Source organism: Xenopus tropicalis, unplaced genomic scaffold, assembly GCF_000004195.4.
Source record: "Xenopus tropicalis strain Nigerian unplaced genomic scaffold, UCB_Xtro_10.0 Sca12, whole genome shotgun sequence".
In the NCBI taxonomy this organism is placed as follows: domain Eukaryota; kingdom Metazoa; phylum Chordata; class Amphibia; order Anura; family Pipidae; genus Xenopus; species Xenopus tropicalis.
In genome coordinates this window covers 21,761-46,049 of record NW_022279358.1, presented here as the reverse complement: position 1 = coordinate 46,049, position 24,289 = coordinate 21,761, and the positions used below count along the sequence as shown (strand labels likewise).

Genomic DNA, 24,289 nt, shown 5'->3' with positions numbered 1-24,289 from the left:
GAAATAGAAAGGTTATAGGGACTGGGAGAACAGACAAAGAGTGAGGAAAAAATTAAACTAAAAAGAACATAATAGGGAGGCAGGGAGGATACCAGAGTGAGGAAAGGTGGGAGATCCCAAGAGTAGAGGTAGACATGCACCATAGGGGAAAAAAGATGAAACGATTTTCAGAAGAGAATAGGGGATATGTATAGTGCCCCTTATGAAAAAAATCTAAAAATGTCATTATATCAGGCTGCAATAAAGGTTGGGTGTGTCTGGCATTCTTTCACTCAAGTGCCACGTATGAGGAACTGGTTCTTTAGTTGTTACAGAACAGCTGATTTTACTCTTGGTTGGAAACAGTTGCTGTTGTGTTACAGCTGGGAGGAACATACTGTCTTGCTATTATCCACCAACAATTAGGGTGCCCCGCCGGCTGCTCTGGACTCAATGAGGACTGGAAGTGAAGGAAACTGAGACTGGGTAGGATTACTTCCAACTTTTCCCTGTTAATAACACTGGTAAGGCCAGAAAATACTGACCAGGTGGCAACTCTAATAGTGCTGGAAATTATGTTTGGGGCTTTTAAAGAAGCTGGATAAAAGGGTATGCTAAAACTGTACTTTTTTAACAGGGTTGAACTGGGCTGGTGGGGCACTGGGAAAAAAACTCAGTGGGCCCCACCAGCCCAACCCGTTCCCTGGTGGCGCTGCCCTGGGCCTCTGTTCTCTGCTCTCCCTTTCCTGACACTCTGAAAGTAAGTTTATGTTACGCACACTCGGGGGGGGGGGGGTCAGGCTGGTGGCCCCTGTGTGGGCTGTGATGGGGGCCCTTGGGGGGTGCAGGAGTGGCTGTGCACCCCGCAGTTTGACCCTGCATATGTAATTATCTTAAACTTGAAAAAAATAAGGTGTATGTTGCTTTAAAGGAGAAGGAAAGGCTAATAAAGAGTTAATCTCAAGCTGCAGGCATACCTTCAGTTCTCTCAATAGTGCCCTTAAGTCTCCCCATATTTCTCCCGTTCAGACGATCAGAAGCCAAACAGGAAGAAATAACGCTGAGCAGGGTAAAGAAAGTTCCCATAATGCATTGCTCCTGCACCAACACCCAGACCAGTGTACATGCACAGTTAGTAAGACTATGAGTCAGCTTCCTGCTGATTGGCTCAGATCCACATTCCTAAGGGGGGGGAGGGAGTTCTTAGCATTCTTGAGGGAGGGGGGAGCAGGAGAGAGGAGAGAGTTGTGTGTCTCTGGCACAGGAAAACAGACACAACTAATCTTTTGACAGGGAACTCAGAGCAGCGTTTCTGTAAGTGCTTATGGCTGTATTTACATAGACCTTTCTGATAAAGCTTACTGAGTTTTTACCTTTCCTTCTCCTTTAAAGTCATTCAAACTAATGTCTAGTTGCTAGACTAACTGGGAGAATTTAGGTCCCCAAACTGGACTTCTGCAGGATAGGAAGATATTTTAAGACTGATAAATACAACATTCCTGTATAAGTAACAAATACAAATTGCCTTAAAAAAAAATCACTGTACACATGATAAAAAAAACACACATTTTGAGGTTTACTGCCCATAAAGTTGGCTTAGTTGGTGCAGTTTTGCAGCGCTGCTTTTTGGCAGTAAATACAGACAGACACACCTATATGGCATTTTTAGCTATATTCATTTTAAGGGTTTAGTTCTCCCAGGTAACCTATTTCCCAGATGTAGGGACCAAGTGTATAGACTTAGGGCTGGATAGAGGAATTGCATGGGTTCCACTTGGGAGGAGATTCCCAAAAGCCGGGGGTAACCCATTGTTCTTATGTTGCTACATATTGTGCCTGTGAGTATATACCTGATCTGTGCTACAAGCGAATCCTGCTTTATTGTTCTACATACCGTATATACTCGAGTATAAGCCGAGTTTTTCAGCCCTAAAAATGGGCTTAAAAAGTAAGCATCGGCTTATACTCGGGTATATACGGTACTTGCGCGCATACTACAGGTAATACGGCTGGCCGTAAGCAGCAAGTACACGCGCAACAATATGCGCATCGCGCCACTGCCCATGACCGGCGCAGCCATGAGTAGCACCCAGGAGCCCCCCCCTCCCTGGACCCCCCCTGGATGACCGTGGCACCGCGCATCGCGCTGCTGCACATAGGGAGCAGCGCGGCCATGAGGAGCACCCCGGAGCCCCCCCACCCTGAACGACAGGATTAAGCAGCATGTGGACATTATGGGACACAGTGAGTGGCGCGATATATTTATGGGCAGTGTCAAATAAGGTAATTCAGACAGTATTCTTTGACTTTTGTGATGTTTTCTATTGTTTGCATTACTATAAAAAGTAACACCAAGCAACCCAACTGGGGAAAAGAAGTGCTCTCTGAGGCTATAATTGTATTATTATTGTTACTTTTTATTTCCTATCTTTCTATTTAGGTTCTCCTCTATTTATATTCTTGTCTCACTTTCAAACCACTGCCTGGTTGCTAGGTTAAATTGGACCCTAGCAACCAGTTTGCTGCTGAAATTCCAAACTGAAGAGCTGCTGAACAAAACGCTAAATAACTCAAAACCTGCAAATAATAAAAAATGAAGACCAACTGCAAACTGTCTCAGAGTAGCTCTCTGTACATCCTACTAAAAGTTAATTTAAAGGTGAAAAACAAGTCATCAGTATCTTATTCCTCCCAATTATGAATGGTAATCTGTTGCTTTTCTGAGTAACTAGAGTACTGTACAACAGCGCTAACCCCTTGAGTAAAATGACCTAACAACATGCAAGTCTAATGATACAAACTAAGTAACTTACCTGGGGAAGCTGCCGGGAACAGGAATGAGAGAGAGAGATGAATAAAGAGACAGAACATGTTGCAGTGAGACAGTTACACTGTGGGGCTGAGATCTGTGCTCTTTACTCACCAACATGTGTCTCCTCCCTGTACAGGAGCAGCTTCAACACAAAGCTTTGCTTATACTCTACCGGCCTCTTCCTACCCCCCCCCCCACCTGGGTAAATATGACACAGTCTTTTAATTATGTTGGTTTGAAATCCACAGACTGTTCTTCGACTTTAGCTTCTGTAGGGACCCCAAAGAATTGGGCCCCTCCAGGATTAGTTCCCCTTTAGACAGGCACCATGAGGGTGGCCTTATGAGATTTGGACACCTAAAGGTGGTCCTGGGTGTTTATGTGTGAAAAGGGAGTTTCCCTGCAAGTTAACAGCCACCACTAGATGTCGCTGTGCTAAAAGTATAAAAGGGAATGACTCCCAGTTTCAGCAGGTCTTCGTCCTGGGACTGCTTCTTGTAAAGAAGCGTATAACAGGCTTGTGTTCTAGTACAGGAGGTACTGTAACAGGTCACTCTAGGAGTGACAGGCAGGCTAGAGAGAACGGGCAGTGATAGCCCCAACAGGAGAGAGAGGGGTTAAGACCCCCCAGCATTCATGGCTGGAGTTAAGGGCCTGTAGTGTGTAGTAAGAGGAGCCAAGTCAGCACCTGGGAGTGTTCCCAGTGAAGGGGCCCTTCGCGTGGACCGGGGTGAGTTTCTAGGTGGAAGCATCCGGCGGGAGTACCGGGGGTAGCCCAAAGAGAGAGTGTGTGACTTGAGCCGTCTGTGTGACATCCTCTGAAGTGTTCTGCCTGCATCAATAAACAAGTTCATCTGGTTCACCATTTTAACCAGTGTCTTGGTGGTTCATATACTGAGGATCCTCAACTGCCTGGTAAGCAGCTACCCCAAGGGAGGGGCAAGGTACCGGGAGTTGCTGGGAGTCCGGGTCCAAGGAGGACCTCATAGAGTTTTCCCAGGGAGGATACATATAGTTCTACCTATACCTACCCTGGGTGGAGGCACGCCATTCATTTATATTACACCTGTCCCCCATAATAAGCGGGGGCTCAGGGCTCCTGTAGCGCCACACGCAGGTGATTGCGTGTTAAAAGTACAACCGTAGCCAAAATAGGGTTACACTTCTTTTTCTGATTCTTCTTCTTATTATGTTGGGCTGAAACCCACAGACTGTTCTTCCCCTTCAGCTGATTCTTCCGCTTTTTCTTCTTCTTCTTAGCGCCCCCCATTTTCTAAATGCTACTCCTCCTACAGTTTTAGGGGTACAACACCCAAACTCCCCACACTTCTTCGCCCTATAGCGGAGCAGGTTGCTTGTGCTTTTCTAAGCGATCCCGCCCCCCGTCTTTTTGTGGCGCCGCTCCGAACCCCCCAATTTTCCCTTTGACTTTGACAGGGAAGATTTTCAAACTGCTGCCAATCTTACAGCTTTGAGGCTACACCCCCCAAACTTGAGTAACATAATCATGCGGTCACCCCAAATGAAACAGCGACATTTATTGGACAATCCAAAGTGGGAGGAGCCAACAACAGCCAATCAAATTTCACCCATTGACTTTTATGGGGAAATTGAAACTGCTGCCACACTTACAGCTTTGAAGATGCACTCCCCAAACTTGAATAACATAGTCATGGGGTCAGCCTGAATGAAACTATGATGATTGTTGGATGCCCAAAAGTGGGTGGAGCTATGAACAGCCAATCAGATTTTACCTATTGAATTTAAAAAGTGGCATTGAGGCATCCTCTATTTTTGCTAAAGATTTATTACTATCAATACATATCATTATATATATCAATAGCATTATGGAACAATGGTAAAAAAAATACTGATACATTTAGATGTGCATTCATGCTGTAATGTTCCCCTCATTGACTCCCATTGCATTGCTGCTGAGCTCTTTTGTCAAATGGAATTAAATTGTTCAAAGTGAGGGGTTCTGGACAAGCAGATTCCAGCAGCAGGAGAGGTGTAAAGTGGCTTGTGAACTGGGTAGGGTATGGCATAAGATTAGAGCGGTGACAGGATAATCTGTCGAGCCAATCACTTCAACCGAACAGTTTGTTGTCTTCCTGGTGCCAGGGTTCGGCATGTGGTTGATCGAGTTGACACATTATTGGGAGGGGCTGGGCATGACCCGGCTGTCTTGGTCCATATCGGTACTAATGACATAATGAATGGTAGGTGGAGGACCTTAAAGAGTGAGTTCAGGGATCTAGGCTCTAAGATTAAGGAATTAATTAAGGATTTCTGAAGTTTTGCCGGTGCCGCGTGCTAGTTTAGGGAGACAGCGGGAGCTTAGGAAGCTAAATGCGTGGCTAAAGTCTTGGTGTAGGAAGGAAGGGTTTGGGTTCCTAGAGCACTGGGCTGACTTTTCTTTGGGGTATAATCTATACAGCCCTGACGGATTGCACCTCAATGAAGGGGGGTCTGCTGTGCTAGGGGAGAGAATGGTTAAGAGGCTGGAGGAGTGTTTAAACTAGACAATGGAGGGGTGGGGGAGCTAGAGTTTTATGGGAAAGGTAGTGTAGATGGGGCAGTGGGACCAGTAAAGGGTTGTGGGGGAGGAGTGAGGGGGGCATATAGTTTATCAGATAAGGAGCTTCCATTGTTACAAGGAAAGCAGTCTCATAATTGCCTTAGCTCTAATTCTCCCTTAGCTAATGTAAACATCAGAGGGAGAAGTAATAATCTCCGCTGCATGCTGGCTAATGCGCGTAGCTTGTCGGGTAAATTAGGGGAGCTGCAAGCTATTGCATGTATTGAAAATTATGATTTAATTGGTATCACTGAGACCTGGTGGGATGATAAATGCGACTGGGCTGCGAATTTAATAGGTTATACACTTTTTAGGAAGGACAGAGAGATTAAAAATGGTGGAGGGGTTTGTCTTTACGTAAAGTCAGATTTAAAGCCATGTAATAAAGACATTACCAATGAGAATGTTGAATCCCTTTGGGTAGAAATGTCAGTAGGGCTGAAGGTTACAAAACAAATGATCATTGGTGTATGCTATAAACCCCCCCGTATAGATGAGGGGGATGAGGCCCAGCTATTGTTGCAAATGGAGGAGGCTTCACAACTGGGTCAAGTTGTTATTATGGGGGACTTTAATTATCCGGACATTGACTGGAGTAATGGGGTGGCTAAGTCAGAAAAGGCTAGTAGGTTTGTAAATATGCGAAATGGCAACTTTTTATTTCAGGCGGTTCAAGAACCCACTAGGAATGACGCTATTTTGGACCTGGTAATATCTAATAATAATGAACTCATCTCTAACATTTGTGTGGGTGAGCATTTGGGGAACAGTGATCACAACATGGTCTCCTTTGAGATAATGCTGCAGAGACAGCTCTATAAGGGAGTAACTAAAACACTCAATTTTAGACCTGCAGACTTTGCCAGTATAAAGGTGGCCATACACGTAAAGATCCGCTCGCCAGGCGAGGTAGCCAAGCGAGCGGATATTCCCCACCTACGGGTGGGCCATATCGGGGGAATTTAGGCTAATTCGGTTGTTTGGCCCTGTAATGGGCGCAGACAGTTCTGAGACTGCATCAACGCGCCGATGTGGTGCCCGATCCAACTGAATTTTTTAACCTGCCCGATCGATATCTTGCCGATTTCAGGCCAGATATCCGTCAGGCAGGCCAGTCGTTGTTGCCCCTACATGGGTCGATAAGCTGCCGAATCAGGCAAGCTAAAATAGAGATGGAAAGGGATATTGCAGCTTGGAGTAAAAAGCATCCAAAATTATTTTTTAATTATGTGAATAGTAAAAAAAATGAAGGGGTGGGAAACTTATTATCATGGGGGGGTACGTTGGTTAATGAACAGGAAAAAAGCAGAAATTTTGAACTTTTATTTTTCATCTGTCTATACATCTGAGGAGCCAGATAATGAAGGCTTCCCTTGTAATATACCCAGTTCTAGTAATTTAGCTACTGGCGCATGGGTCACTCGGGAGGAAATTCAAAAGAGACTTGAACATGTAAAGGTAAACAAAGGTCCAGGGCCGGATGGGATTCATCCCAGGGTATTAAATGAGCTGAGCGCTGTGATTGCCAAGCCTCTTCACATAGACTGGCGGATTGCTAATGTGGTGCCATTATTTAAAAAGGGATCTCGTTCTCAGCCTGAAAACTATAGGCCTGTTAGTCTGACATCAGTAGTAGGAAAGCTTCTGGAAGGGGTAATAAGGGATAGGGTACTTGAATACATTGCAGTTCACAATACTATTAGTTTGTGCCAGCATGGTTTTATGCGTAACAGATCTTGCCAGACTAATTTAATTGAGGAGGAGGTGAGCAGGAACCTCATCGCTGAAATGGCAGTTGATGTCATCTACTTGGCATTTGCTAAAGCGTTTGATTCAGTACCTCACAGAAGGTTAATGATAAAATTGAGGAACATAATAATATTTGTAATTGGATAGAGAACTGGCTGAAGGATAGATTACCGTATATACTCGAGTATAAGCCGAGTTTTTGAGCACAAAAAATGTGCTCAAAAAGTCAACCTCGGCTTATACTCGAGTACACCTCCTCCAACCTACCTCCTTCCACTTCTGCCGACTCTCGATCTGATCCGCGCTTGCACACATCCTACACCCCGACTTTCCTGCATAAAACTACAACTCCCGTGATGCAGTACTGCCTGCGAGTCATGTGACAGCGGGCGGGTTACACAGACCGCTCATTGACAGACCGCTGTGGATTGGCACAAACCTGGCGCAGATAGTGACAGGAAATCAGTGTGCGGAGAAGATGAACGCGGAACGGGACCTGTCCCCCCTCACCCCCAACATCGTGCGTGTCCTTAATGACGCAATGAGAAGCGCAAGGTGGCGGCCCTGGAGATAGAGAAGTGAGTAGGGAGGTAGCAGTGTGATACAGCAACAGGGTTTGCCCAGTTGGAGTTGGACTACAGCTCCCAGAAGCCCCCGATAGTGGGGATTGCAGTAAAACAACTGGAGGGCTGCAGAGTAGGCATTGCCTGACAATAACGTTTTATAGGGTTGGTAAGGCAGCAGTTGTGATGCTCAGGCCTGATCTATGGAACAAGGGAGAGAGAATGCCCTGGATTTAACTTCTTTGTGCTTCACTGAGTGTCTCTTTAGGGGGGCAGTGTTCAGCTGTGTTTGATATGGGGGCGCTCAAGAAGACTGCTATATGCTGCAGTTGGGGTAGCACCCCAAAATGGACCGCCGTCCAAGGGGGGGGGGGCGCGTGTTACATTTTCGGTGCTACTTAAAGCTTCTGACTTAGCTAAAAAGTTAAATGGGAGCAAAAAGCTATTGTAGTAGTGTGGTGGGACTTGTACACTGGGGTCCAAGTACTTGATAATTAGTATGGCAGCTTCCTTAGCGTTCCCAAACTTGCTTATGTCTGCCGCTGTAGCATTTTTCTTTCCCTAAAGTTATCTATTTATTTATCTGTTATTTATTTGATTATTGAAACTTAGCAGTAGCGTTTGCATTTCCCACCCTCGGCTTATACTCGCGTCAGTAAGTTTTTCCAGTTTTCTTAGGTAATATTAGGTACCTCGGCTTATACTCGGATCGGCTTATACTCGAGTATATACGGTACACAGAGTGGGGGTAAATGAGCTGGAGAGAGTGCAGAGACTGCAACTAAACTGGTAAAGGGGATGGAAGGGTTAAACTATGAGGTTAGACTGTCAGGGTTGGGGTTGTTTTCTCTGGAAAAGAGGCGCTTGCGAGGGGACATGATTACTCGGTACAAGTACATTGGAGGGGATTATAGGCAGATGGGGGGGGTTCTTTTTCCCATAATAACAATGAGCGCACCAGAGGCCCCCCCTTTAGATTAGAGGAACGGAGCTTCCATTTGAAGCAGTGTAGGGGGTTCCTCACGGTGAGGGCAGTTAGGGGGTTAGGAATGCCCTGCCGGGGGATGTTGGGTAGGGGGTTCCTCATGGTGAGGGCAGTGAGGGGGTTGGGGAATGCCCTGCCGGGGGATGTTGGGTAGGGGGTTCCTCACGGTGAGGGCAGTGAGGTTGGGGAATGCCCTGCCGGGGGATGTTGGGTAGGGGGTTCCTCACGGTGAGGGCAGTGAGGGGGTTGGGGAAAGCCCTGCCGGGGGATGTTGGGTAGGGGGTTCCTTACGGTGAGGGCAGTGAGGTTGGGGAATGCCCTGCCGGGGGATGTTGGGTAGGGGGTTCCTCACGGTGAGGGCAGTGAGGGGGTTGGGGAATGCCCTTCATAGTGATGGGGTAATGGCAGATTCTGTTAATGCCTATAAGAGGGGCCTGGATGAGTTTTTGAACAAGCAGAATATCCAAGGCTATTGTGATACTAATATCTACAGTTAGTATTAGTGGGTGTATATATAGTTTATGTATGTGAGTGTATAGATTGGTAAGTATAGGTTGTGGGTGCTGGGTTTACTTGGAAGGGTTGAACTTGATGGTCTTTTTTCAACCCTATGTAACTATTGTAGCCCACCTGTGCAGATGCTGTGGTACTACTTGCTTACTTGGTCTATACTTGGCGCTACAGGAGCCCTGAGCCCCCGCTTACTTTGGGGGACAGGCGTTTCCCAGCAATGGCGTGCCTCCACCCAGGGATGGTGTTGTGGAACTATATCCTCCCCCTGGGAACTTAACAGGTTTCTATGCCCCTCTTTGGGACCCACGTACCCCTGGCAGATGTACCCCTCCCTGGGGTTGTTTCTTACCAAACGTGGTAGTGGTCCTCTGGGCTTGGCAGATGCTCAGGTACACAGACACAATAGTTGTAGTTGAACTAGATGCACGGTTTATTAGGCAGGGTCCTCTCCAGGAGTGGCAAACATATTATTGGTACACAGTGCAGGGCATATCTCCTCACTACTCATTGATACTCATTTTCTGTTGGACTACTTCACGGTACTCCCGCCACATGCTCCCATCTAGGAAACCTTCCCGGTACTCTCGGCAGAGGCACCCCCTCTTGGAGCCCTCCCCGGTACTCACGCTAGAAGCATTTCCACAAGGACCCACACCGGTACTCACATGAAGCATCCTCAAATCCGAGATCCTGGACTAGTGGTGCCTTGGTACACCTTCCCTAGCCACTTGTGGCCCTGCACTCCAGCAGATGTAACGCTGGGAGGTCATAACCTCACTACCACTCCTGGAGGGGTCATGTCTGCCCATTCTAACCTATGTTGTACTACATATTACTCCTAGAGCAATCTATTACCAGAACTTCTAACTAAGCTGTACCTGGGGTACTCCTGCCTGGAGCAGTGCCCAAGATGTCTGCCTTGAACTCCCAGCACATGGCTGCTATCCCTTATATGGGCCTATGCACCACCCTGTGGCCATAACCCGAACTACAGGTGTACACCCTATTAACTATTGACAACCCAGTCATCCCAGTGTCCCTGTTTCCCAGCACCACCCTGTGGCCTGTCCTAGGGGTTCCTGTCCTAAGGGCCCGTTTTTGGTAAACCCCTACATTCTCCCCCTACAAGAAAATTGTCACCTCCTGGCTGACACACATTCTACTAAATACAAAACATTTACCATGTTGTTTTCACATCACGCTTCACAGTTCCTCCAGGAGACTGCCAGGGTACAATGGGTTTCCTGCGAGTAAATAGTAAACACATAAACATTTTCAATCAATCATATCTCCACCTCTCTTTGAGGGAGTCCATATCCCAAGGTGATCAGCACCCTTGGATACCTTCCACCAACGGGTGGGTACTTTGATCAGTCCTCTTTAGACTGATGGACCCTCCTGGGTCAACTTTGGGCCTGGCATCCTCCATGGCCAACACAAAAAGCTCCCCTCCGGGAGTCAAACAGGAGCAGTCCTTGCTTCCCAACCAGCCGGTTGGCTGTGGTGTGGGTATCCTTCTCCCATCCCCCAACAGTCCCTTCTTGGGAGAACACAAGTCCCTCCTGAGTGGTACACCAAAACTGTAGGTGCTACTTCCCTTTAAACTCAGTTACAGCTGTGCAGTGTGGCGCAGTACAGTGCGCCCAAAATTTCCGGCCCACATGTAGCGGTACCCTGCGCCGTAAGCGATGCCATCCGCCGGTCTCTCATGCAGCGACAGTACACTGCCCTGCTCGGTTCCGGACTTGGCAGACATATTTGCTGTAATATCGCAGAGGAGCTCACTCACTTGACTCTTGCTGAATGCGAACTCGGAATTTCCCAAGATGGCCGCTGTGACGTTAACTGGCCACGTCACTTCCTCAGCCCTTGGCACACTTTCTGGTACCTCTTATTGGCCGGTCAACCTCACGGGGCGGTCAATATGCAAAATCAGGTACGCGTCACCCTCAGGCATGCCTCAATCTCACGTGTCTTCCCCGGCTCTCTTGGCGCCCACTATCCTGCAATCCAATTGGCCAGGAGCTGCCCTGCTCCTCTTTCGCGCCAAATCCCCCCCAGGGGGTGCGGATCAGGGTGGCCCAAATCTAGCCCAGTTGGGAGAAGGGTGCACAGACACTCTAGGCCACAGTTCCTTTAGGGCCCTGTCTGGTAAACACTTCTCAAAACGATCTCAGCAGTGCCTCCAAATGTAGCCCACTTATTAAATGGTTGTGTGGCACTACCTGCTGGAGCACTATACTTGGCGCTACAGGAGTCCTGAGCCCCCGCTTACTATGGGGGTTTACAAGGGATTCTCCCTTAATTGGCGTGCCTCCACCCAGGGATGGTGTTGTGGAACTATAATCCACCCCCTGGGAACTTAATAGCTTGTTATGCCCCTCTTGGGACCCACGTACTCCTGGCAGATGTACCCCACCCTGGGGTTATTCCTTACCAGCTGGTAGTGGTCCTCTGGGCTGGATAGATCTCACAACACGGTGGTATGAGTAAAGCAGATGAAATGGTTTATTAGGCAGAAACCTCTCCAGGAGCGGCATATCAATCATACACAGTGCAGAGCATATACTCCTTACTTCTCATTGAGAACCTTTTCCTGTTGGCATACCCTACGGTACTCCCGACATATGCTCCCCTCTGGGTGCTCTCCCAGGTACTCACGGCAGAGACACTCTCTCATAGAGTTCCCCCGGTACTCCGCTAGGACGTTACACCCCAGGGACCCACACCGGTACTCACATAAGGCACCCTCAGATCCGGCCTCCTGGACTAATGGGGACCTTGTCCACCTACCTAGCCACTTGTGTCCCTGCACTCCAGCAGATGTAATGCTGGGAGGTCTTAACCTCGCTACCACTCCTGGAGGGGCGATGTCTGCCCATTCTAACCTATGTTGTACTACATATTACTCCTAGAGCAATCTATTACCAGAACTTCTAACTAAGCTGTACCTGGGGTACTCCTGCCTGGAGCAGTGCCCAAGATGTCTGCCTTGAACTCCCAGCACATGGCTGCTATCCCTTATATGGGCCTATGCACCACCCTGTGGCCATAACCCGAACTACAGGTGTACACCCTATTAACTATTGACAACCCAGTCATCCCAGTGTCCCTGTTTCCCAGCACCACCCTGTGGCCTGTCCTAGGGGTTCCTGTCCTAAGGGCCCGTTTTTGGTAAACCCCTACACTATGTAATGTATATATGACAGTATTTAATAGATTGGGGGTCAGAACACTGGGCTAAGTAGCTTTGCCTTGGGGGGGAATACTACTCGGCCCAGCTCTGTAAGGGGCAGATAAAAATCAATACTGATGAATCAAAAGGTTATGCACCTAGAATTTAAGAATATGTAGCCACTTATACTTATGGGACTAGGTTAGGCAAATCCTCACTAGATAAAGACCTAGGGGATATCCATATCTACTTTAGACAAAATGTGGCTGAAACATATTCTTTGACTTAGCCCTAGTGAAATGTAATTCTGTTCAATGGATGGAGTAATTATTTCATAAAATATGTTTGATCCTGTGCCAGTAAGAGAACAAAGGTGACTCTGTACTTTATCCCACACATATATAGGCACACCTTCCAGTAAATACAAAGATTATGTATGGCAGGAAAATTATCTATAGTGTTTGCACTGACAATAAAATGCAGCCTTTCCATTTTTTATTGGATAATTGCCTACCATTCTTCAACAAGCAAAAAACAAAGATATAATAACTAATAGAATATAACTAAACAGAATATGGTTGGAATTTGTTTTTTTTTTATAAAATATGAGTAAGAAACACAGCCATAAGATTATGAGACCCATTATACCACACCTTAAATGTTTATAACTATATATACAGTGGTGTGAAAACTATTTGCCCCCTTCCTGATTTCTTATTCTTTTGCATGTTTGTCACACTTAAATGTTAACTATTAGTCAAAGATAACATAATTGAACACAAAATGCAGTTTTTAAATGAAGGTTTACGTTATTAAGGGAGAAAAAAAACTCCAAATCTACATGGCCCTGTGTGAAAAAGTGATTGCCCCCCTTGTTAAAAATAACTTAACTGTGGTTTATCAATTTCAGTTTTCAATTTCAATATCAATTTCTGTAGTCACCCCCAGGCCTGATTACTGCCACACCTGTTTCAATCAAGAAATCACTTAAATAGGAGCTACCTGACACAGAGAAGTAGCCCAAAAGCACCTCAAAAGCTAGACATCATGCCAAGATCCAAAGATATTCAGGAACAAATGAGAACAAAAGTAATTGAGATCTATCAGTCTGGTAAAGGTTATAAAGCCATTTCTAAAGCTTTGGGACTCCAGCGAACCACAGTGAGAGCCATTATCCACAAATGGCAAAAACATGGAACAGTGGTGAACCTTCCCAGGAGTGGCCGGTCGACCAAAATTACCCCAAGAGCGCAGAGACAACTCATCCGAGAGACCCCAAAAGACCCCAGGACAACATCTAAAGAACTGCAGGCCTCACTTGCCTCAATTAAGGTCAGTGTTCACGACTCCACCATAAGAAAGAGACTGGGCAAAAACGGCCTGCATGGCAGATTTCCAAGGCGCAAACCACTTTTAAGCAAAAAGAACATTAAGGCTCGTCTCAATTTTGCTAAAAAACATCTCAATGATTGCCAAGACTTTTGGGAAAATATCTTGTGGACCGACGAGACAAAAGTTGAACTTTTTGGAAGGTGCGTGTCCCGTTACATCTGGCGTAAAAGTAACACAGCATTTCAGAAAAAGAACATCATACCAACAGTAAAATATGGTGGCAGTAGTGTGATGGTCTGGGGTTGTTTTGCTGCTACAGGACCTGGAAGGCTTGCTGTGATAGCTGGAACCATGAATTCTACTGTCTACCAAAAAATCCTGAAGGAGAATGTCCGGCCATCTGTTCGTCAACTCAAGCTGAAGCGATCTTGGGTGCTGCAGCAGGACAATGACCCAAAACACACCAGCAAATCCACCTCTGAATGGCTGAAGAAAAACAAAATGAAGACTTTGGAGTGGCCTAGTCAAAGTCCTGACCTGAATCCTATTGAGATGTTGTGGCATGACCTTAAAAAGGCGATTCATGCTAGAAAACCCTTAAATAAATCTGAATTACAACAATTCTGCAAAGATGAGTGGGCCAAAATTCCTCCAGAGCGCTGTAAAAGACTCGTTGCAAGTTATCGCAAACGCTTGATTGCAGTTATTGCTGCTAAGGGTGGCCCAACCAGTTATTAGGTTCAGGGGGCAATTACTTTTTCACACAGGGCCATGTAGGTTTGGATTTTTTTTCTCCCTAAATAATAAAAACCCTCATTTAAAAACTGCATTTTGTGTTTACTTGTGTTATCTTTGACTAATAGTTAAATGTGTTTGATGATCAGAAACATTTTGTGTGACAAACATGCAAAAGAATAAGAAATCAGGAAGGGGGCAAATAGTTTTTCACACCACTTGTATATATAACTGTATATCTTGTAACAAGCTCTATAGCACCCCTGGCAGGTTGGACTAACACTGAAGGCAGCTCATATGACACAAAGAGGAGTCACTTACTAAGTCCCCAGACAGAAGTGAGAAGCATGTTGGGCAAGTACCACTCCTACCTGCGCCCAAGTACCTCTCCTACCTGCGCCCAAGTACCTCTCCTACCTGCGCCCAAGTACCTCTCCTACCTGCGCCCAAGTACTCCTCCTACCGGTGCACATTGGCAATAGCACAAATACTCACAGCCAGTGTGGTTTTGTTTTCTTTTATCATACCACACAATGGAAAGAACAGCTTTACCTGCGCCCGAGTACCTCTCCTACCTGCGCCCGAGTACCTCTCCTACCTGCGCCCGAGTACCTCTCCTACCTGCGCCACTTACTGCACACCCTGTTACTATTAACTCTTTTAGTGGATAACATTGATGGTGGCTTTCTGTAATTCAATCTGTAAGGCTCTTTTTTTTTTATTTCACCTTGTTTCAATCCATTTTTATTATATTTATTCATGTTTCATACTGGGCATTTTTCTGCCAAAACTGAACCTAGTTTTCATCAAATCATATCTTTTTAAACTGCTGTGGAGTGTTTATCTTTGTCTTACTAAATTTCCTTAGTTTAGCCATATGCCTAATATAAGATTGGGTGATTCTGAGGGATTAATTCTGCATGATCTGTAAAACCCCAGTCGGACCCTGTTCAATATCAAGCACTTATATGTTTTATTATTAGCACTTTTTTCATTTATATAAACTGTACCCATGTCTGTGTTTATTCCATGTAAAACTTTAACCCTGGGGCTGCTATTATATGTAAATAAATAATTTTTTTTTGTCTCTGGCAGCAGCAGGGAATATCAAGTTATAAGGGCTCTGTCACCCACAACAAATCTCCTGTGTCTCGGGCGACTAATCTCCCCGTGTGCCAGAGCCCTAACCCTGTGAAGCAAATTATCCCTGAGGTAAAACTGCCTGCCTGGCTCTATAGAACTCTTTTATCTTATCACTTCCTTGTCTTTCAATGCCAGTTTGACATCTGGCCCCATTCATAATCAAATTACTGCCGAAAAAGGATAAAATGATCTCTTTAACAGTACTGGGCACCAGGTCATAATAAAGCTATTTACTTTCATTTATTAAAGGGTAACAAAGGGGAATGTGTGCTGTCACCCTATCTTCCTGGGATCAGTTCAGGCCTTTGCTGCAAACTGTAGTTATGGCCACGACATTGTACGTTAAGCCAAATATGACTTCATTGAAGATTTCTCACAACTAGAGATGTAGCGAACATCGCCGAAAATGTTTGCGAACCCGTTCGCGGACTTTCGCCAAAACTCGCGAATATTCGCGAACTTTGCAAACCCCATAGACTTCAATGGGAAGGCGAACTTTAAAACCTAGAAAAGCCATTTCTGGCCAGAAAACCGATTTTAAAGTTGTTTAAAGGGTGCCACGACCTGGACAGGGGCATGCAGGAGGGGGATCAAGGGCAAAAACTTCTCTGAAAAATACTTTGTAAAAAAAACGCCAAAAAAAAACGCCAAAAAATAACACCAAAAAAAAAACGCAAGCTATTCCTATGTATATGCATAGGCGATAAAACGAAGCGAAAAAACACGGCGGAAAAACCAAGGCGAAAAAACGCGGCGCCAAAAAAAAGCGGCGAACCCAAAGTGGCGAACATCGACAAAAGTCCGCGAATTTGCGCGAACGCAAACACCCGATGTTCGCGCGAATTAGTTCGCCGGCGAACAGTTCGCTACATCATTACTCACAACACAGAGTCAGACTGACTGGAGTAAACCTACCAGGCCGCTACTCTAATCCTACACACTCACGCTTCCTGTCTGAAATACAATCGCCCTGGGGCTCTACCCCAAATACTGACTCTTTGTGGGGACTCAGGCCGACCTTACTAGCTGTCCTGTCTCCCTCTCACTCCTAGGGCAAGCTACTTATCACCCTCTGTCTAGCCAAAAGAAGAAGTGTCAGGCTGAAGTATTACCTCTTATAGGCTCCTGCAAGGGACCTTCCCCCTACAGGCCAACCTTAGTATGGCTACTAGATGGCCCAACCAATAAGTCTAGCCTATTTACATTAAAATAAATTCTTAATTCACCTTCTTACAGATGACAAATTATTACACAAAAATAGCAAAATCAGCTGCATTTTCTTCAGTGCCTAATCTTCTCCATAGCTTTTATATACTTTACTTTCAATAAATTAGTGGTCCCCAGTGGGGCTTGGATCAGTTGCAGGGGTGCTCAGACTGATGGATACTTAGAAGAACGGACAGTTGCTCTCCAGGATATATTTGAATGCCCTGCTTTAAGGTCAGTTAGGGTGAGTTTTGTGCTGAATACTGCTGCTCTAGATATTCTAGGACCTATGACTGAATGACTAATACACACATATTTTCCTATATCTGTACTTATTTCATGACCTAAGGGTTCCCCTGACCAAAGGTTTGATCTTCGGGGGGGCCCTGACTAAAAGGTGGACATTCAACTGGTACTTGAAGTGAAAAACATTAGTCGCTCACTGATTCCTTATTATTATTCCCTAGGGGACTTAGTGCAGGTATGGGACCCATTATCCAGAATGCTCGGGACCTGGGGTTTTCCGGATATTCGGATCTCCTACCTTAAGTCTACAAAAAAAGTATTTCAACCGTAATTAAACCCAATAGGATTGTTTTTCCTCCAATAAGGATTTATGATATCTTTTTTGGGATCAAGTACAGGTACTGTTTTATTATTACAGAGAAAAGGGAATCATTTAAACATTAAATAAACCCAATAGGGCTGTTCTGCCTCCAATAAGGGGTAATTATATCTTAGTTGGGATCAAGTACAGGTACTGTTTTATTATTACAGAGAAAAGGGAATCATTTAACCATTAAATAAACCCAATAGGGCTGTTCTGCCCCCAATAAGGGGTAATTATATCTTAGTTGGGATCAAGTACAGGTACTGTTTTATTATTACAGAGAAAAGGGAATCATTTAACCATGAAATAAACCCAATAGGGCTGTTCTGCCCCCAATAAGGGGTAATTATATCTTAGTTGGGATCAATTACAGGTACTGTTTTATTATTACAGAGACAAGGGAATCATTTAACCATGAAATAAACCCAATAGGGCTGTTCTGCCCCCAATAAGGGGTAATTATATCTTAGTTGGGATCAAGTACAGGTACTGTTTTATTATTACAGAGAAAAGGGATCATTTAGCCATGAAATAAACCCAATAGGGCTGTTCTGCCCCCAATAAGGGGTAATTATATCTTAGTTGGGATCAAGTACAGGTACTGTTTTATTATTACAGAGAAAAGGGAATCATTTAACCATTAAATAAACCCAATAGGGCTGTTCTGCCCCCAATAAGTGGTAATTATATCTTAGTTGGGATCAAGTACAGGTACTGTTTTATTATTACAGAGAAAAGGGAATCATTTAACCATTAAATAAACCCAATAGGGCTGTTCTGCCCCAATAAGGGGTAATTATATATTAGTTGGGATCAAGTACAGGTACTGTTTTATTATTACAGAGAAAAGAGAATCATTTAACCATTAAATAAACCCAATAGGACTGTTCTGCCCCCAATAAGGGGTAATTATATCTTAGTTGGGATCAAGTACAGGTACTGTTTTATTATTACACAGAAAAAGGAAATCATTTTTAAAAATTAGAATTATTTGCTTATAATGGGGTCTATGGGCGATGGCCTTTCCATAATTTGGAGATTTCTGGATAACGGGTTTCTGGATTTGCCCCTAGCTTTGCTGCTTTCACTTGGGTCTCTGTCACCATTACGTCACCACCCACAATGCATCCCTCCCCCCGTCTGTAGCTCAGCTATACGTGCTCGTTGGCACACACATGTTGGGGTTGTGAGCATATTATGTGTAATATTATAATCACATATTTAGAAAGCGTCAACATATTCCACATATGGTAATTCTTATAAGGAACCAATTTAAATGATAAAAATAAAACCAAAATAATTTTAAAATAAAATGGGTTTCTTGCATTTTGTAACTATAGGCTTCAAGTTAATAGCCCAGTTTTTTTTTTTTCTGCCATAGTTTCAAATAGGATTTACTTCTCCTTTAAGGCAGTAGCTTTTCCAGTTTTGGGGGCACAAATCCATAACTAGCGCAATTTATAAATATTAGACCCAAATGGCTTTAGTTATGCGCCCCCTCACTTATTTTTATGTTTATTTTTTTTTTATGTTTTATTCCCCCCTGAGGGAGCTCATCCCCACTGACTGAGAATCACGGCTTTATGGAATGTGTTATCTACATTATAGCACTTGTGTGAATAATTTGTTTTATGACGATGGTGTGACTCACTTTAGATAAGCACCACACCTTTTAGTTGAGTCATAAGTATGCTGAGGACACTGATATACACCACCGGAACACAAATATATACAGATTCCAGCTTAGAATTTGCCTATAATTCATTTAATATTCTATCACCATAAACATGTCATTGTGCCAAGCAGTCTTAAACATAACTATCTCCTCTCCAGGGCTCCTCATCCGACCCCTAAGCAAGCTTGTAAATGACTCCGTTACATTCACTATGGAGCCGGCTGGATGTGCCCCGGAAGACACCACCATCAGGTGGAAAAGTCAAGAAAAATATCAGGAAATTGGATTTTGCAGAAAGAAGATTTTCAATGGGATCAGCCCTCAGTTTCACAACCGCGTCGACTGCAATGGTGAAACCCAGGTTACTATCAGGAACCTGTCACAGACAGATAGCGGCCTGTACATTCTCTTCTATACGTTACAATGCAAAGTGAAAAAAGATGTGAAATACCATGAACTTACTGTATATGGTAAGTATGAGATTCCCAATGTTGCCCGATGTGTTGTACTGCGACTGTTTGAATCTAAAGCAGCAATAGGCTTAAAGATAGACAGATCCAGTTGTTTGGCAAGGCCACCAAATGGGGATTTCTGGGCCTCTACCTGTCCGAAGAGGACAGCAGTAATGTCCCAATAGGACCTGCCCAGTTGATATGTGGCTGATTTTCAGTCAGATATTGGTTGGGCAGGCCTGGTTTCCCCAGCAACTGTCTGATTCCAGGTAGACAGTAGGGCTAATGTGTGACAGCAGAGTCATACTCAAGCATCCAACCCATTAACTGCCTAAAGCCGGCCATACCCACACCGATAATATCGTACGACACCAAGTACGTGTATGGCTGCTCGAAGATGCCACCGATATTGCAAAAGGCTGAGGATATTGGTCAACTCATCAATTGGCTGGGTTATAAGATTTTTATTGGGCGCCATTGAAGGCACCCAAGAAAAATCTACGTTTATGGCTGAATCAGCAGAAGGAGGTAGAATTTCTATTGCTTCTACCTCCATATCTGATGATTCAGCCCTGAACGTCTGTGGAGGGTGGGAATGATCTTTCCAATGGTTGCACGAAAGATCAAAATTGCTATGTGTATGGCCACCTTAAGGAAGATGGGATTCCCTTTTAGAGTAATTTATATGTTGTAATTAGTGCTTTCTCTAGTTGTTTCTATTGTAATTGTTGTTTTACTGTGTGCTGAGCTGGCTATGGCTGGCAGCAGGTTGGTTTAGTGCTAACATTCTAGTTGGTACAGATGAGTCCTAGGCCAACCCTATAACAGTTGCTTAATGGAGAAGGAAAGCTACAAAGCTACAAAGGCAATTTATTGCCAATAGATTAGCCACATTAGTGCAAGCTAGAACACTAGAGAGAGAGTTCATTGAGCCACACTACTTCTTTAACCAGGAACATTTAAATAATCCGTTCTTTTGTTTTATTTAATGACTCGTTCTATGTGGTTTTGAAATACATGTATTAGCTGATGCATATAAGGATAATTAATGAACAATGGTGAAATGGTGATACATTGCAGTTGCTGGTAGCCAGCCAGTCAGGCCTTTCCTTTCCATTTTTATACCTTTTTGTAGATTGTTTAAACCTAGTTGCTGAGTGGTTGCTACTGGCAACCTCACTTGTCGAATTTAGCACCTATGTTTGTAGGTTAGCCCCAAAATGTATTTATTTATTTATATGTAATTATAAAATATACCTTTGCTTACAGAGCCTGTTTCTGCCCCGCATATAGAGAAGAACGTGGTGAGGAATTCAGCTTGTTGGTGCAATTTCACCCTTCGTTGTTGTGTCCCAGGGAAAGCCTCAGTGGAACGGTACCTTTGGCAAAAAGGGAGGAATGAAACTGGGTACCAGCTCTATAGACATGGACCCTTCATCCAGGTGTCACTGCAGAGCCAATCATTTGGGTCATTGGATGAGGAGTATATCTGCACTGTGTATAACCCAGACGATCAAAAAAACACCTCCATTAACATAAAGGACATCTGTACTCTAATGGCAGACAGTGAGTATCCAATATACTGTAGAGTTGTTATGTTGGGTTCTATATTCACAGTACTAAGACTGGCACATTCCTTGTAGACTGATAGGCCTTGGAGCCTTCCTTAGAGGCTATTTGGCTTTGGAGCCTTCCTTTGAGACTGCTTGGCCTTGGTGCCATGCCTTAGAGGCCATTTGGCCTTGGAGCCTTCCTTAGAGGTTGTTTGGCCTTGGAGCCTTCCTTAGAGACTGCTTGGCCTTGGTGCCTTCCTTAGAGACTGCTTGGCCTTGGTGCCATGCCTTAGAGGCCATTTGGCCTTGGTGCCTTCCTTAGAGGTTGTTTGGCCTTGGAGCCTTCCTTAGAGACTGCTTGGCCTTGGTGCCATGCCTTAGAGGCCATTTGGCCTTGGTGCCTTCCTTAGAGGCTATTTGGCTTTGGAGCCTTCCTTTGAGACTGCTTGGCCTTGGTGCCATGCCTTAGAGGCCATTTGGCCTTGGTGCCTTCCTTAGAGGTTGTTTGGCCTTGGAGCCTTCCTTAGAGACTGCTTCGCCTTGGTGCTTTCCTTAGAGACTGCTTGACCTTGGTGCCATGCCTCAGAGGCCATTTGGCATTGGAGTGGGGTATATACAATACCAGTCGTCCTCAGCGCTCTAGATGTGATATAATCTCCAATCTTGTGTAAATCATGTATCAAAACAGTGTGTGTAACGTATCTTTTCTGCAGCTCCGCTTCCGGTCAACCCCTTTGGCTGGGTCCAAAACGAATCCAATGATGTATATAGCCGGAGCGCATATATAAATAAATGAAAAATATATACAGTAGTGCAACAACGTATGTGCAATAAAAAAAAACCCTTATCACCAATCAAAACTATATGTGCTCATTTAATTAACACTCATACCAAAGTGCAATACTGTTAACTGCTTACCAGATGGCAGTGTTGTTGAGGCAAACAGATATAATGTATTCAATTGTAGCATGTAGCTAGATGAACAAATGTTGCATACTTGATGTAACTTGCAACTGTATCCACGCGCAGAATGAATCTCATGAATCTTATTGCAGAATGTGGCTGCATCCTCAGTGAGGCACAAAAAAGGAAGAACAGCAACTGGTGCAATATTATTTATTATAAGACCAATAATAAAAGAATAAAACTTACAATTTGCAATATAACTCAGGATCTTAAAAAGCCCAACGCGTTTCGTGTACTTGGCAGTACACTTCCTCAGGAGCAAGGATCAAATGGTTGTAACCCTCACATGAAAAGCCTTATATAGCAGTGTTGAAACGATATCCATGCCTCGTGTACAGCCTCTGTCTGACGTTTATGACGTCATCAGGCATAAGACTCACGGTCTCATCTCTACTAAAGAATAGTAATTGATTCAATTGGTAAGCCAGTGAGGGTAGCGCTCCACATAAAGAAATACCTAAGGGGAGCTAAATTTGGAATTAGATAGACACTAAAAGGATGGATTCTACCCTTTGTATTAATATAGTGCCACATTAGACAACGGGGCATGGCTACAAAGGAGCCAGAGTATTTTGACTTGGGCAAATTAGTTTTACAGACAAAGTCAAGCGAACAACAACTATGCATAACTGAAAATGCAATAAAATGACTAAAATGCACCAAAATCACAGAAAATGTAATAAAAACACCAAAATAATACACAAAAGGTATTGCGCAGTGCGGTTAGTGAATACGATATCCGCAATGGCAATAAAATATTTTTTTCAGGCAAGAAAAAAAACAATGTGATTAAAAAAAAAACACAAAATTGCATAATTGTGTAAATGTGTGTGTACACTTTGCAAAATGTGTTTTTTGTGCATGTGTGTGTGCAAGTAAGCGTGAGTGCTGTAAGTGCTGTGAATGCATGTGTGAGTATAAGTGTGTATTAGTGTATTATGTGTGTGTGTGATTTTTAACACCTACCTGGGACGAGCAGTCACACAGATCCTCTGGAGGTGGGAGGAAGGACCCAGGAACCCAATCTGATCCATGAGTGTGCGGAGGGAGCAGGAAATGTCAGGCACGTACAAACAGCGTGCCTGACTTTTCCTACGATTGCCCCAGGGGCCACTCGTTCCCCGCCTCTGCTCATTGTCTAGGGGCTGGGGAACGACCGGGGAGAGAAGGAGCAGCTTGAAAAGCTGTTCCTCCGCTCCCAAACCCGGAAGTGCAGCAGGAAGTAGAATCTACGTTCTGTGGCACTTAGGTACTTTTATACACAGGACAGAGATTCTACGTCCTGTGGCACTAAAAGGGTTAAATCATCCAGACCATACTATACCTAACTGTTTTGGTATGTATGAGGAGCAGTTTCAAAGAAAATTTCAAAGTTCATCTGTTGAAGATGAAGAAGGTGAATGAGACTGGCTTGGCCACAAGGGCTGCTGAGGTCTGTTCCTCCTCAGTTTTATATGTTCATAGCATTCAGTAATATTTTGCCTGTGTTTCTTTTATTACAGGTTCCATTCACTGCAACCTGAAGAGACCTGAATCTGCAAAACTCCAAGGAACCATATGCATTATTTTCAGCTATGTGGTGTTGGCACTCACACTGATTTTAGTCCTGAAGTGCCTATAAGGGTGGTGTCTGGCGTACAAATGCAACATATAGATGGAACTTTAAAAACACCATGAAATGTTTGCAAATACTTAATATATGGTTTTATAAGCAGCTTACAGTATATGAAGCATGAACAATACACAGTATAGAGGAGACCACCTCTTGGCAGGGAGTGTGGCACATACTGTAGGTTCAATGATCTACAGAACAAAGAGAAAACTGAGTGTTGTGTTCCGCCTTTAGCTTTTGTGGATTACTGTATATCCAGGCGAAGGAAGCAGGGGAAGGAACGCCAGATGGACTGAGAAAGGAAGAAGTTGGTTTTAAGGAAGGAGAGAAGTATAGAACCAACACAACAAGCAGAGGAGAAAAGAAGAGAGCAGCAGAAATTGAGAAAAAAGCAAACAGTAAAACACATCAAAAGTGGAAAAATCAGGAAGCTCCTGACTTTTTATATGGATTTAAAGCCAAATATACACTATAAATTGAACCTTTTTACATCTATCATAACACTGTCTTTGCAGGCTCTTTATTATTTTGCCATAAAAGTATTTGCCTGATGCCTTTACATTCCCTATCTGATCCCCCATGTTCCCCTATGAGGGGGCGGCCATATTGGTGCAGCAGGGGGCCGTTAGCATTAGAAGCTGTAACTGA

At 44.3% G+C, this 24,289-nt stretch overlaps 1 protein-coding gene across 2 annotated transcripts; it reads left to right on the top strand.

The window, feature by feature from the left end:
• Positions 1-324: 324 nt before the first annotated feature.
• On the top strand, positions 325-24,142 carry LOC100488475 (SLAM family member 9). Of its 2 annotated transcripts, none has more exons than XM_031894898.1 (4): positions 325-465; positions 19,217-19,528; positions 20,804-21,076; positions 23,532-24,142. In XM_031894898.1, the coding sequence occupies exons 2-4, from the start codon at positions 19,270-19,272 to the stop codon at positions 23,648-23,650; spliced, it is 651 nt and encodes a 216-aa protein (XP_031750758.1). In that variant the 5' UTR covers positions 325-465; positions 19,217-19,269; the 3' UTR covers positions 23,651-24,142. The 2 variants fall into 2 exon arrangements, with proteins under 2 accessions (XP_031750758.1, XP_004917390.1); XM_004917333.3 differs by having other exon boundaries at positions 20,780-21,076.
• Positions 24,143-24,289: the final 147 nt, after the last annotated feature.

Coding starts and splice junctions, on each gene's coding strand:
- LOC100488475 (XM_004917333.3), top strand. CDS start 19,270: ATGGAGCCGGCTGGATGTGCCCCGGAAGACACCACCATCAGGTGGAAA. Junction 19,529..20,779: donor CCATGAACTTACTGTATATG/GTAAGTATGAGA, acceptor CTTTGCTTACAG/AGCCTGTTTCTGCCCCGCAT. Junction 21,077..23,531: donor CTGTACTCTAATGGCAGACA/GTGAGTATCCAA, acceptor CTTTTATTACAG/GTTCCATTCACTGCAACCTG.